This window comes from Falco rusticolus, chromosome 1, assembly GCF_015220075.1.
Source record: "Falco rusticolus isolate bFalRus1 chromosome 1, bFalRus1.pri, whole genome shotgun sequence".
Classification (NCBI taxonomy): Eukaryota; Metazoa; Chordata; class Aves; order Falconiformes; family Falconidae; genus Falco; species Falco rusticolus.
This window is the reverse complement of record NC_051187.1, coordinates 68,013,273-68,028,994: the sequence shown is the minus strand read 5'-3', so window position 1 is coordinate 68,028,994 and position 15,722 is coordinate 68,013,273. Positions and strand designations below refer to the sequence as shown.

Below are 15,722 nucleotides of genomic sequence, written 5' to 3'. Positions count from 1 at the left end.
CACTGCATTTGCAGACCCGAACATCCCCTTTGAAGATTTATTACTATTGGAAATAGTAATTATTTTTAACTTCTTACAACCAAAAGATGATCGTTACTAAAGGAAAGCAACAAAAGGATGGGTACAAATGCACTTGAACGTCTCAATCCTTAAACGTGTTCTGCAGCAGAAAGTAAGTTACATCGACGGCTGCACCTGCCGAATCGGACTGTCAGAAGCACCAGTGAGCAGAGGAAGGAAAAGCACTTTTCTCCCTTTTTAAAAAGCACTGGCTGCACTTCAAATTCTAGCACTTTAACAGTTTGTGTTAAAAATACTAAACTTTTGCCTAGACCAAAACAGACCTTTGGAGATCTTCATTTTTCACAAATCTGCTTTGTGAGAATGAAGTCAAAACTGTAACAACTTTGAAATATAGAAACAGAGACATGGACATAACCAGCCTGCTAAGCATTTATCTGACTTGTCAAGAGAGTACATTCAAATCTGTGCTCTGGTTTGAGTCAACTTGCAGCTGAAAAGCCTTTGCCTGACATACGACCAAAACTGTTATTTTCCCATGAAAGACTTTCTTCAACAAGTAAATATTTTGTCAATGACCTAGTGAAAGAAAATTTTACGCAGCCCTAAATAGAACTATGACCATTCCTTGTGCACAGAAATGTAGGTTAAGCTTCCGATTACTTACTGTATTTGTATATGTTCCACCTATGCACAGGATCCCAAACAGTGCAAATGGGACACTACACATAGTAAGAAATACTTGCAAAATAAGGATTTTTTAATTATGTATACTCTTAAAAAATAAATACATTGACATGCCCAGAGCAAAGAATGTTAAGATTGTGCACAAAGTACATCGTGATTGTTACATGGACTTTATCTTTCTTTGGATAAGGCAACATCAGAGACCAAATTAAGGTTTTTTTTATCCATGTCTTCTTGGAGGCACTTTCTCTCTAGTGTTCCAGCTACCACTCCCTCACCAACATCACCTGCTGGGTGAGCTACGTGGCAGCGATTAAATGGAATCAACAAATGGCAAGCTATTTCCCCATCAATTCTTTCTACCTTCTGGTTCTCCTTTCTTTTCTTGTTGAGATTTTCTATTTCTAAACTCCTTGGGTTTTGCCTTCCTTCTCTTTTGATCCAATCTCTCTTCTTTCTCCACTAAAACAAGGTTCTTCTCCACTCTCTCTGTTTACAAGGTTACTTGCTGCTTGGCCTCCCCTGTAGCCGAGACAGATGTTCATGCCTCATGTTACAGGGACAAGTCTTGCTCTGGGCTGCATTCTGCTTTCCAGACCAACCAATTCTGTTTGAGATCATCTCTCATACCTTCTTGCACTAATATGTGAATGCAAAGAAAACACAAGCTGTTTCAAAGGGAAACATCTGTTTCTTCATCCCATGCTCAATCAAGAGCAGCAATTCAAAGGGAAGAAGACAAAGGGTAGGACAAAGCACAGAGTAAAACTGCAGGAAAGACTACTGCTCCTTTAAATTGAAAGATTTTAGAGAATGGCTACAGAATAAACTTACATGCATCAGGCTTGTTTGTAGGTTACCATTTCAAGTGCTCTGTTTTCAGATAAAGCACCCGTAGGATAAGCTAGCAACGCTGGCAGTGTCAGGGCTCTAGAAAAATTTATAGAGAATGCTGCATTACCTGTAGAAACTGTTGGGGGTGCTGGGTCAGCTGTGGCTGAGCTGGTTGCTGAACTGTGGTGAGCTGCTGCTGATGGTCTTGCTGACTTTGCTGCTGCTGTTGCTGTTGTGTTATTGACAAAGTCTGTGGCTGCTGCTGTTGGGCAGCAAAAGTGGGATAAGCTGTCACCACCTGTCCCATAAACATAGTACTTGGTACCATTACTGCTCCACATGCTACTGGGGCCGTAACAAGTTTTGTTACAAGTTGCTGACCTTGAGAAAATCTGTTAATAGAAAAAGACATTTGGAGTCCCTTCAGGAAAAAAATAAATCTAGCATCACGTGCTCTTGAGAAATGCAGCTTTTTCAGGTTCATACTTTGCTATAACAACGTGAGTTTTGATAAGCTTGCAAACATTATTTTGGGCAAAGTTTAGTTTAACAGTTCCATCCATATATAGTTAAAACGATAAATCACATAATTATTTAACGCTGTGTTAGTTCCTTTTGTGTATGATGTAGCTGTGTAAGCACATCATCACAGCAAGTCATCTGCTGAATACTGGTCTTGAAGATTTACCTGATTTGTCTATCCTGTGTAAAAGTGGTTACTGCTGCAGCATTCTGGTTGTTGTTCTGTGGTACACTAGAAGGAACCTGGACCACATTTCCTGTTGTGGGCTGAGAAATCACCATAGTGTTATACAAAGGCGCCGAGACTGCGTTCTGTGACTGACTGGCAAGAGAAGACTGTTGATTATGGCCACCAAGTACATTTTGTTGATTATGCTGAAAAGAAAAAATACTTTTCTCAGACAGTAATTCGTAAATAGCCAGGTATTACAGCTGTCCTCCTCACTGTCATTGCCCATACTTCACAACTGTCAATGGTTTTCCATTACAAATTAATACTTAAAGTACACATGTATTCCTACTGACTGAGGATTTGGAGGTGGGACGGGCCCTTGGACATCTGAAAATCTCTTAGATTAAGCTCTTCCCCTGTTCAGGTTATTTTTTTCCCCGAATTTTTGAGCTACTTGCATACTGTTTGCCCAAGATGCTATTTCCCACTCCTTTAGCATCTCTGTGCCAGATGTAAGACTAAAATGTGCACACCATGTCAATCCATTTCTTACTTGAAATTCTGCAACTAGCTTACTGCTGAGATGGTAACACTGTCCACCACTAGTCTGTCTCGTCACAATCTCAAAAAGTAACTACGGAATTTGGATAAAGGTACAGAGAAGGGTGACCCCAGAGATGGGAGGTATTAAAAAGCCTCCATACACAAAATGGTCAAACCCATTAGAAGTGTTCAGCTTGCAGAACAGGCTTCTATGGAGATACATGTGACAGAGGACTTTGAAATCACGTATGACTGACAAGATGAAAAGCGAATAGCTGCACACTGTGTTTCCCAATATATGAGCTGGGTGGCAAGTTTAAAAAGCGAACGTAATCACATTTTGCAGAAAGTAAAGTTGTAGAACTCAGTACCAGACACTGTGGTTTTCAAGTTTACGTGGACTTGCAAGAAACTGAATAAACTCAAAAGAAGAAAAAGGCTATTACATCACAGATGTCATTCCCCTACGGCATCTGACCGAAATTGCTGAGGAGTAGAAAAGCCAACTGCAGAAGCACCAATATACGCTTGTCCTGTTCCTAGGGTTTTCTAGTTATTTGCTGTCTGGACACTGGATTTCAAGCTCACCTAGTACAAATCTCATGTTACATGTTCTGTCAACAGAAAATTCAGACATTCAAAAAAAGGCAGGCTATAAGTTTTCTTAATACCGGTCTTTCAAAAAAGCTACTTGTTAATTATTCACATGTCTAAGTTTTAAAATAAAAACAAGATCTGAAATTACATTATCAAGAACTTAAATGCATTTCAAATGGGAACATGAAGAAATTAACATGACTCAAAGGATATTGTTAAAAAAAAAATTTGGGAGAGGGACGTCAGGAAAGCTATTGTATTTCAGCTATGGTTTTGAGCATATATTCTATCCAGCAAAGTCAATAAGAACTTTACCTGTGTTGCAGTACTCTGCAAAGGCGGCTGTTGTATCATGTGTGGAGTACTTATATGGCCTGTGTTCATCCCACTTTGAGTCTGATTACTCTGAACAACTTGACCTTGCATGTTTATTGGTGTAAGCTGCTGAACATTTGAAGAACTTCCAGAAGCAAGCTGCACAGAACTGAAGTTGAGTCCTGAAGCCGACTGCTGCAAGAACATCTTAAAAAAACCCCATAAATCTGCAAGTTAGCTTTTAAGAAAAATCTGTTAATTGTTCAAGATGTTTCAGAGAAAGTAAGCTTAATTATTTTAAATCAATGCAAGATGAAGTTTCATCTTAGTTATTACAAGTGTTTGAAAAGCATTACATCCACCAAGAGCAAAAGGCCCAACTCCCACGCAGGGTCAGTATTCAGAGACTCTACTGTAACTGATAAAAATCAGAATCCTGATTTCTAGAGCCCTAAACGTTCAGGCTTAATATTTGTTCTTAAAAGAAAAAGTACTATTTAGAGACTAACTTGTAATAAAGTCTATGACTGTCAGAAGACAAAACATACTTGAGATCACATTTCTATTTGTAGGTTCCCCAACAGTGAAACAAATTCAAATGAAGAAAATCTCAGAACGAACAGATCCAGGCATGGCACCAAGAATGTGATCTTCCTTGGCAATCAAGAAATCATGACGATTATACTGAGCTTTCCAAAATGGTTGTAATAAATTGAATTCAGCACAAAATATTTGAGTCTTTACAGAAAGTTAGGCCCAGGACTAGAACAAGACAGGGTAATAATTTCAAATGTGCAGCACTTAGATATCTTCCCTAGTTTCCACAGTCCTGAATAAGGTCCCTCCACAGTGCACAGGGAAGAAAGCTGTGAATCTCTCCTTTTGAGGCATCTATAAGGCAGACTACTGCTGGCAGGCTTACGCTAGACATGATAAAACACTGAAAATGGCACATGCCAGAAACTCCTACACTTCAACGAGATTTAAGCAACATACTCAATACTTCCAGGAAATATTTTTTTCTACTCTTCATTCACAATCCACAGTGAAAATATTTTGATTATTTCCTTAAGGTGTATTTTAGTTTTAGGTGGGGTTTGGTTGGTTGGTTTTGGTTTTTTAACTGGCAAAACCCAATAGGGTCATTCTTTTCCAAAGACAGCTGCTGAGAAGGGAATGACGAAATTAGAAAAAACTATACTGGTTAAAATACAGAAGTCAAGTAGTCATCTGCTAGACTGAGTAATGCATCCTCTGGACTTCTCGTCTTTCTGGCTCAGTAACTACTTCAGTATACCACGCAAAGTAGAACCACTTCACCAGGAGGGTGTGTAGGAGGACCACAGCCTGATAGTTAGGACAGTTTAAGAAACAACAGGTATGAATCTGACACCCACAAGCTAAGAGGAAACAAATGCTTATCTTGCACATTTTGGATTAATATCCTAATGGCCGCACAACTTTGCAGGAACTAACAAGCGCTGCATCCTTTTACATTTAGGTTTGGGTATAAGCTAGGCTTGAGCTGCTCAACATCGAAAAGATACACTGGGGCACTTCCAGATACATTCAGAAGCAAAATGGCAGGCACCTCAGGAACAGCAGCAGATGCAATGGATTTTAGGCACATTAGGTCCAGCTGGAGCTGACAGGGGTAGGGAGGATCACCTTGTGGAATTAAGTGCCCAAGTCTCATTTTAGATGCCTAAATCCTCTACAGATCAAACCTGTGAGAGCTACACTAACTCACCTGGAGTCCTTGACCGTGGACAATTTGAAGCTGCTCTTGAATCTTACGCAACTCCTCCTGCTGCCGATGAATATTGGCCTCTATCATCCGTGTTCTTTGCTCTAGCTGGTCCTTTAAGTGCTGCATAGCTCCTAATTGAGCTGAAAACTGAAACACAGGCTGTAGTGCAATGAATAATTAAAAGCTGAGCAGAAATAATGGTACTTTATTTACAAGCAATAAATACACTCCTCCATAGCAGCAAAGAAATCAAGCACTGCTTTTTAAACTGCTAATAACCATATTCTGAGGACAAATTCATTAGTGTGAAAATCTCACAGAACTCACATTTAATTGATGTCACAGTTAATTGATACATCAGAACTGGGGAACTAAAAAAAAGAAAAATCCCATAGCAAAAGAAATTCACTAGTGTTCAAATCACTAAGACTGTAAAAAAGCCTTAGTAATTTAAGTGGTCCTGTGGATGTTAAAGGTCTCTCAGGTTAAAAATTCAAATTGTACCAGTTTACCAAAAAAACTAACCCAAAGCTAAAACATATGCAAATAACTTGGGAATATTCTCAGTCACTAACTATTGGGGGCTGTGCTCACAGATAAACTGTTTGCCACTTCTATTCTTCCCCAGACATCTGCTATGGGTCACAAGTCAATATAACCTTTTGATACTTATTATCCCGTATATAGGACATAGATATTTGGTTGGGCCTGATACCACTTTTCTTATTTGACAGAAGTGTTTCATAGACCAAACTGCCTTTTGTTACAGGCATATGTGTAGGAAGTTACAGCATAGCTGATGGACTTTCAAATTCATGTCCTAAAATATCTTCTCTTAAATTGTGTTTATGTTTCTAACGGCCAAAGCTTACAACTATATCCACACAAAACATGGGAAAATAAAAAAATAAAGGAAAAGTGTCAAATTGGGGAATTTTCTCATTTCAAGAGAATGTTAAAGGTGCCACTGGCACCAAAGAATTCAATTTCTGAAAGAGAAATTAATCTTACATTCAGAACACAGAATAAAATCATTTTGGTTGGAAAAAGACCTTTAAGATCATCAAGTCCAACTGTTAATCCAGGACTGCCGAGTCCGTCACTACACCATGTCCCTAAGCATCACATCTACACACCTTTCAAACACCCCCAGGGATGGTGACTCAACTACTTCCCTGGGCAGCCTGTTCTGATGCTTGACAATCCTTTCAAAGAAGTTTTTCCTAATATCCAATCTAAACCTCCCCTGGTGCAACTTGAGGCCATTTGCTCTTGTCCTATCACTTGCTACTTGGGAGAAGAGACCAACAACCACCTCAGTACAACCCAGTTGTACAACCCACTTAGTACAACCAGGTAGTTGTAGAGAGCCATAATGTCTCCCCTCAGGCCTCCTCCTCTCCAGGCTGAACACCGCCAGTTCCCTCAGCTGCTCCTCATAGGACTTGTGCTCCAGACCCTTCACCAGCTCCGTTCCCCTTCTCTGGACACGCTCCAGCACCTCAGTGTCTGTCTTGTCATAAGGGCCCCAAAACCGAACACAGTGTTCGAGGTGCGGCCTCACCAGTGCTGCTGAGCACAGGGGGACGATCACTGCCCTTGTCCTGCTGGCCACACCATTTCTGGTACAAGCCAGGATGCTCTTGGCCTTCTTGGCCACCTGGGCACACGGCTGGCTCATGTTCAGCTGGCTGTCAGCCAGCACCCTCAAGTCCTTTCCTCCCAGGCAGTTTCCAGCCGCTCTTCCCCATGCCTGTAGTGCTGCACGGGGTTGGTGTGACCGAAGAGCAGGACCTGGCACTGAACCTTGTTGAACCTCATCCACTGGCCTTGGCCCATCGGTCCAGCCTGTCCTGATCCCTCTGCAGAGCCTTCCTGCCCTCCAGCAGATCAACACTGGGTGCACTTGATCCCCTCATCCAGATCATTGATACAGTTATTAAACAGAGCTGGCCCCAGTACTGAGCCCTGGGGAACACCACCTGTGACCAGCCTCCAGCTGGATTTAACTCTATTCACCATCAGTCTCGGGGCTCAGCCAGCCAGCACATTTTTTACCTGGAAAAGGACACCTGTCCAAGTCATTAGCAGCCAGTTTCTCTGAAACAATGCTGTTCTCCATAAGCACAAGACTTAATAAACAATAAACCAACTTAAACCATACCTGGGACATGCCCGACTGGAGCTGTAAAGTTGCAGGCTGAGACATCGCTGGCTGTGCTACTGGTTGTCCAAGAGACTGGGAGCTTAAAGACTAGGATTTAAAAAATTGTTCCATAACTGGAAGAGAATGAACTTCATACTTGACATGAAATATTTCTTTACATTAAGTGTCAATTCTGAAACAGCATCATCTGAACATATGATAAAACCAAGTAAATGTTTCCTGAAATATCTAACCTCAAATATTAGAGAATTAAGAACATAAGAGTAATTGATTATATACATTATATATATATATATATGTAATTTTTCCACTGCTAAAACTGTATGAAAACAATAGGTATAAAACAGGAAAATCAGAAATTACAGCTAGTTTAGAAGTATTATTTATAGTAAAGGAAAAGCTTTTTTAACAAGTTTGGAAGTTGACACCTTTGATTTATTCTTAAACTAATAATTTTTAAAAATACGTATTGTAATAACATACTATTTCTGAAATGAATGTATTAGTTCGCTTGGAACATGGGCACCAAGTACATGAAACATGACATTTTCTCCTGTAACTAAGATTTCAGAAACTATATGAAAGTATTCACTAATATTCTTAGAGCCCTGAGTTTATATGAATTCTCTATAGGGACACAGACAGCATCATGTTGGCAACTGTATAGATATATAGATGTATGTAATAGCTTATATACATATCTATCTATCTATCTTCAAAATGCAGAATCACAGAAAGAAGTTCTGTGTGAGTGGTAAGATTCATACAAAATCTTGCAAACTTTAACATCAAAAAAACCTTCTATGCTTAATTATTGTATTTCCATAAAATGTAGTATAATGAAGCTGCATATTGATGATACAGTTCTGATAGTCATGTATTCCAAGTGAAACTGTTAAGAGTCTAAATTATGTGTTTTCAGAAGAAATGGAACAAAGACTATATGGATTTAATAATACCTTTTAAAGGTGAATTACACTCATTAAATACAAAATTTTTCTCTGACGAGTTACCTGGCTACTCAGAGATGATCTTCTTTGCGCAGTCTTTTCATGACCCGGTAAGCTTTGCCTTGGAGGAGTGCTAGTGTCCACCGTCATTTTAGTTGGTGTTGCTGACAATGTTCAGAGTTACAACAGAAAGATACATATTAATAGTAATCTCAATTCTGCAATGCAATAATCAAACCACAGGAAACTTTGCATTAACAAAAAAAAGCTTAAGGCTTGGACTCTTTTTTTACCCTGACTATCCAACAATAATGGAATCTGATCGACTGAAATGGAGTGTTCTAGGGTCTGCTATTGAACTTTTAGAAGTCACTACACAACCTCTGAAAATCTGAGAGGTCAGCAGATCTCTGAACCATCAAAAAGGACATTTTCATTTGCACACTCTTCATAAAATGATGAATAACTGCTAGTTATGCATTTGATTGAAGTAAGCAGAGAAAGCCTTCACTAGGAAGGCAATTATATTTTCAACAGTTGGTGCTTACATGAATGATCTGATACTGCAGTATGTGAAGATTTTCTTGAACTCCTGGAGGAAGCAGAAGGTGTGGGGCTGGTATCAAATCTTTCCAGTGCTTCTTTGAGACTCACTGTGTTTATGTGATTGTCAGACCCAGAGTCCTGACTCTGAAGAGACACATACATACAAACAATAATTATTATCTGATTCAGCACACGAAGTACATTTCTGTTAGCAAACATCTAAGAACATGCTGTGTCTAATCAACCCACTTACACAGGTGACTGTGCAGAAGTAGCGGCCTGTTTGATACCTGTAAGCTTAGTTTCCATTTGTGGCTTTTATCGTTAGAAAAGAAACCAAACCAAAGCCATGTAAGCTTAGAAACCAAAATGCACGGAGACACACACCATAAACTGACTACTGAGCTGTCCTCCTTCTCGAGCAACTCAGTTCAGTCTGAACACCAGTGTAATAAGTCAACTGCTTATTCTTTTGAAAAAGGACGAGTTAATTCCACTAGAAGGAGCACTGACAGATGAAACTTGCTGAACTGCCAAGGGAGAACATTTCTGAACTGCCAGGGGAAAATGTGACAAAGCATCTGCATAAACTGGCTTATCTATGACTCACTGGGCTTCCAAGGACATTAAGTCAAAACGAATTTTGTATACTTCTAAGAAGTGGGACAGTCAGACAATGCAACAGCTCCTGCTTTCCTCTTGTGAATTCCTTTAAGCCATCTTTGTGAGTTGACCTTGGTATTTCAGATTATAGGTGCTTCCAGTAAGGAAGAACATTTATTAATCAATCAAACTCTGCAGGAATCAGATCTTAATAAGGACTGCTGGGTGCTGCCATGCTGTAACTACATGCACATGAAGCCCTGAAAAGAGGAGAGTGAGTGTTCAGGGCAGAACATAGTTAAACAAACACCCTTCCTAGACTTCTTTGATCATTTTGAACAGTCATATTATTTAGAGATCAAAATAATTACTTTATCTATAACAGGACAAAACACTTCTTGCGGCTATGTATTTGCTTACATATTATTTTTAGTATGAGAGAATAAGTAAAATAAAATTATATCAGCCACTCACTTTATCTGCTGTAATCTCTGGAAGAGACTCCTCAATACCAAGTTCTCGTCGTCTTTCTGCTCTAACTTCCGCATAACTAGAAGACAAACCAAAAATTTACTATTATCTTGAATGATTTAAAAAACATACCTCAAAAACCAAACTCCTCAGAGCTACCTTGCTTACAAAGTATCTCAGGAAGTGTTCCAATGATTCTTTAAACTGCTATGATTCCTCTACCTCCAAAAAGACTAACAATAGAGCTCCCATGACATTAGAATCTCTTAATACAGATTTTTTTAAAATAACTTACCTTACAACAGTGTGCGTACAGACAATAAACTCTGGCCTGGAGTTCCACTGGTGATACGTGATATAGTAATGTGTTTGCAGCCAAATCCATTGTTGTCCCTTTGTAAGGAATCTGTAGTAACATGACTTCCCTTTCCCATATTGCATTACTATAGAAGTAAAGAATAAAGTTTACTGTCTTTCCAGGCTGTAAATATTGCAATTGCATAATAAACATTATTTCCCAGCTTCATATGGTCCCAAACCATGTCTAAATCCAGTATTATGACAATGATAAAGAACAGATTTTAAACTGTAGCTTTCTATAAAAAAAAATTTACACTGCATTTTTCAGAGAACTGCAGAATTCAAACTTCCGTTTTTGTGGGGTTTTTTAACATATTCTGAAAAATTTACGTGCAAAAAACTTAAATACAGCTTTATAAAGAAAAACATAGCTAAACAGAAAGCTTATTCTATTAAATGTTCAAACAACTTTTGCATGTATTAAACAAGCCTTTTAAATGCTAATGGAAGAACTGAAGAAGTATTTGTGATAGTGCTGTGCACTCAATTTACCACCATGAAAACTCCAAATAATAAGATAAAGTTAAATGTTTTTGTAGTTCTGTTATCAAAAGAAAAAAGATGAAGATCAGCAGTGCAATAATGTCAAACAGGAGTAAAGATGCTTCACTCAAATATATCACAAAATTTCTCTATGACAGTTGTACAATTTAACAAACTTTACACGAAACATCTATAAAACAAACTTGTTTGTTTTAGCAACTTAGTCGTACTCACAATGTTCGTGACATTTTGCCAGATTATCTAGATCATCCACGTGATAATAATCATAGCCTGATGTTCCCAAAACTTCAAATGGAAGATAACCTATTATTGGAGGTGCCCTAATTAATACAAAAATTAATGTCATTTTATTTTCACACAAAAAAGCCAAACAAAAGTATTTCATTATTTAAGTTTTCTTGATTACAGCATGTGCTCTGAAAAAAATTAAAAATTAACCCAACACAAGCTATGAGTAGTTAATGCTGATTAGCGAACTCTAAATACTATAGCCACCACTGTGATTCAGCTACTATTACTGCTATACATAGAAGGAATTGCACCTGTGATCCAAGAATAGGAACTTCCATTCTAAGCTATGTCTAGATGTGAACTCTTCATTGGGTTCTTCAACAGTGCACATTTCCTAAAAAGAAGAAAAAAAAACACACAAAAACCAACACTCTCTCAAAACTGCTCTATTCTAATTCATAAACTCTTTTGAAATTCAGACTTGCCTAAAGTTAGTAGGTAAGTCTACAATAGTTATTATTTTTAGACAGCTTCATTGGTTTTGCTTGTTTAGATGCATAGTATGAGGTAGAATCTAATCTCAGCTGTGCGAGGTTGACATTAAGTTGATTTAAATGGAACAACCCTGGTGTGAGATGAAACTCAAACTCAGTTATCTACAACCACAGCAGTACAAGCAGAAATCCATAGTTCCTGCACTTAAGCTTTTAACTTCTAACAAGCAAAAGATGACATGAAACACTCCCACCAGACACTCCGATTACAATTTATGCTTATAATGTGTAAAACCCAACATTAGCAAGATGGTCATGTTATTTTGAGTTTAGGAATACGATTCTACCTTTTTGTAAATACAGAGTAATCTGAATCACTTTGGCTTGAAGGCACAGACATACTACAAAGAACACCCTATTCTTATGTTTAGAACTCGTGAAAAGTACAAGAATGATTGCATCTCCACTATTACAACAAATCCTCAAGATATTCTGTACATCGTTTTAAATGTATTCTGCTCAGACACGTGCAATCAGTGCATGTCAGTCAATTTCTATCATCCCCTTCCAGACAGGTAAAGATGCCCCAAGTACTGTGCCTGATGCTGAGACAGTAACAGAGCCAAGTACCCCAAGGCAATCAGTTCTTTTGCAAACTCCTCTAGTACTGCCTTACAAAAAGAAAGATGGATGATAGAATGCATGCATGCATGCATACACCCGTCAAAGAATTATAATAAAATTACAGATCAGTAAATCCTTTTTTGAACACCTGCACACTGTGTCATACTTGTAGGAACTTGCAACGGTATTCCCATTGCCAGGAACACAGTAGAATCTATTGATGATCAGATACCACAACAGTTTCCTGCAGACCACACTATGGAAGCTGCTGCTGCAGTGACATAATATTCATGACAGATGTGGACAGACAAGCACCCTGCTGCCCTGCAAACATCTGTAACTAAAATAGTCCTACAGAAAAAATACAGTAGACTAACTGTTGTTCCTACAAAGAGACCACCTTCCTTTACATTCTTCCACATTACAACACAGAGAGTTTAAGTGCATATTTTGCAGTTCTTTAAATAGATATTTCTAAGTTTTCTTTCTATGAAAAAAAAAATTGAACATACCTAGGCAATATTTTTTCCTCACCTTCATCATGTAAAATCTAAAGGCAGTGACTAGAAAGTGAGTTATATGATGAAGGTAATGAACAAAATCATCCTGCGCACAAATTTATGATTCTTGGTGTGACTTCCAGTTAGTAAGACTTAACCTTCAAAACTGAAACTACCCCTAAACCCTAAAGTTCATCTACTTTCCTAAGATTCAGAACAAAAGTAAAAATAACGTAGTGCAGGGAGTAAAATCACAGTAAAAACATCATTGTTAAAGAGGAGCTGGCAGCCAGTTAGCATCCAATTACTCAATGTATTTGTATTAATGATTTGCAGATATTCCACTGTAAAATACTCCTGGGCAGAAGCTATCTTGTTCAACAAGGCATCTAGAAAAGAAAGGACTTTAATTTATAACAAAAACTATTCTGGTAGAATCCTTTTGGCTGGATTAAGCCTACCTGCTTGACAGGATTCAACCATCTATCAGCTAAAATGCAAGACAAATTTTTAAAGAATGTGTAGAGCCAAATCCCTTCACTGAGGAAACAAAATCTGTGGCGTATTTTGTCACAAAAGTGGTGGGGTCATATGCAGAAAACAAAAATGTGAACTTTCTGAGATTATTCTCAATAATACTATGGCCTTCTGCAAAAGCACTGTATATCCTTGAGAAATTACATTCTAGGTTAAAAAAAATCCAGAACCATATACCATCTGAAATAAAGACAAAAAGTGGCAGATGAGCAGGCAGGTTCTACCTTAAATAAGGCAATCCAGTACTAAAATGCGCATCTCATTACTGGCTGCACCACACATCTGGTAGTAAAGTTACTGAGATGGTGAAGCTCCTGAAGTTACACTTATTTGCTGTAGTCTATTCAATGCTAACAGAAGGTATCCAAAGAGTATAAGCAAGTAATTTTCAGATTAAAAGTCTTCACTCTCATGTTGGTCTTCTTCACAAGAAGATTCCCCAGATGAACAGCACTAACTGAAACCCTTGAGAGGATCTTAACACCTCTGTAACATGAAAGCTTCCTTAGGCAGTAGGGGCTCAGAAGTTCAGGTAGAGGAATGAAACTTTGGCCATATAATCTGTAATGCTTTTACCCTCAGGAGACTGACAGACCTGAAAAGATCATAAACAGATGTTCCTCAACTTCCAAATGTCCCGTTCCAGAAGTAGGAAAACCAGTTTTACTATAGCATATTCCTGTCAGACTAAAAGACAAAAATATTTGCAAATAATGCCCGGTTGGTCTTTATTCCCCCAAGCATTTCATGCAGCAAAAAGTACACATGTAACATCTCTACAAACTGTAGGTATAACAGGAAGAACATTATTTAGACCCACATGGGAAGAAAAGTGTCAGATGAAAGATTTCCATGGCTTGAGGAAAAAATAGACAACAAACTTTCTCTGGCATGCAGTTTGGAGAGATCCAGTTCCTATTCAGCCTGCCAGAATTGAAGAAGTTTGATTTCTCCACAGGCTCCCTACTATGCTGTCAAAGTGCAAAGTATATATCACATCTTCAGAGGCTACCACCACCGATCTTCAGCTTAAGACACCAGTGCATTCAACTTATGGGCAGAAAATTTAAATGGTCAAAGGGTTCTGCATGGCGGACAGCAGCTTACCGATGTGCCATATATACATTTCATGGCATTTTTTACAACTGAATTGCAAGAACAAGCGTTAGATAGTAGACTATCTTGTACCTTGATTAATATATTTGTATAAAACATATAATCTGAGTCACCACCACGGACTATCCTGTACTGTATCTTGAGTATTTGACTGATTTTGGTGAGGAACAGGATTATACTTAGTAAACTACTAACTTCATCCACAATCAATTCTAAACTTGGAAAGATACCTTCACTGCATAGTTGCAGTTAAGCAAAATGTTCTTTTTAAACGACCAAGTTACTGAATAACAGCACTGAAACAAAACAAAAAGAGTTCTGTTACCTCAAAACCAACTCTCTGTTACTGACAAGTAATGCAAGCTTTCATTAAGCCCTACCAGATCTGCTTCTGTGTCAAGGTACAGCAAGACCATCAGCATAAAACTCACATCCAAATTTCAACTAAAATATTAATTTCTCCATGTAATCTCACTGCTATCTTTGTTTATGTTAAACTTGCTAATTTATATTCCTATGGACTTCTAAATTTATTTCTTGCATATTACTATTTTATGTGATTATTTAGAAATTGTATTCACCATAACTTCATTTGATGCTGTGCATAACATTTAGCCTTTTGCACAATGTTTAACCTATCTATGTGTGAAGAAAAAAACACACTTTCAGTTTCATGTAATAAAATCCTTTATGGTTTTCATTAATAATATTTGAAATGTGTGCATTCTCTCTGAAGCTTTCCTGTTCAGAGTCCATGTAAAAATGATACAAAAGTGGTTTCATTTGTGCATAATACCTTGATAAATTGAGGTGTAGCTAATCTAACTGTGGCTACAAAGCAAACTTTGTCTTCGTATGAAGGTCGGTGAGATCGCTGAATAGTTCCTTCAAAACCATTGTGCGCTGAGTTGGGAACTGAGGGAAGATAGAGGAGAGGAGGTCAACACACTACAATATAAGCGTGGAGGAATACGGCAATAAGATCACAAGACAAATGGCCCAATATTTATCTAATGTGCTTTGTTTATAACAACATGCATTAAGAAAAATGCTACATATACACAAATACGCACAGGAATAGTAGTTGTAGAGTAGTAATGGGTACACAGCCACCAGGTAACTTTCTCAAGGAATGAAAATTACAGTTAATATGATATTACCTGACAGAGCACTTCTAA

The 15,722-nt window shown here is 38.1% G+C and overlaps 1 protein-coding gene across 7 annotated transcripts in view; it reads right to left on the bottom strand.

Moving 5' to 3' along the window:
• CLOCK (clock circadian regulator) overlaps positions 1–15,722 on the bottom strand; it is a 67,831-nt gene that overhangs the window by 5,694 nt on the left and 46,415 nt on the right. For 6 of the 7 annotated variants that reach the window (XM_037382833.1, XM_037382823.1, XM_037382839.1 and 3 more), the window contains 12 exons: positions 15,341–15,459; positions 11,585–11,667; positions 11,256–11,362; positions 10,474–10,621; positions 10,182–10,257; positions 9,107–9,248; positions 8,622–8,722; positions 7,606–7,695; positions 5,442–5,600; positions 3,692–3,898; positions 2,231–2,439; positions 1,670–1,934 (listed from right to left, as the gene is read on the bottom strand). In XM_037382833.1, coding sequence (XP_037238730.1) covers positions 1,670–1,934; positions 2,231–2,439; positions 3,692–3,898; positions 5,442–5,600; positions 7,606–7,695; positions 8,622–8,722; positions 9,107–9,248; positions 10,182–10,257; positions 10,474–10,621; positions 11,256–11,362; positions 11,585–11,667; positions 15,341–15,459 — 1,706 coding nt within the window. The remainder of the gene's footprint in view (positions 1–1,669; positions 1,935–2,230; positions 2,440–3,691; positions 3,899–5,441; positions 5,601–7,605; positions 7,696–8,621; positions 8,723–9,106; positions 9,249–10,181; positions 10,258–10,473; positions 10,622–11,255; positions 11,363–11,584; positions 11,668–15,340; positions 15,460–15,722) is intronic. The other variant, XM_037382856.1, reaches the window with a different exon arrangement.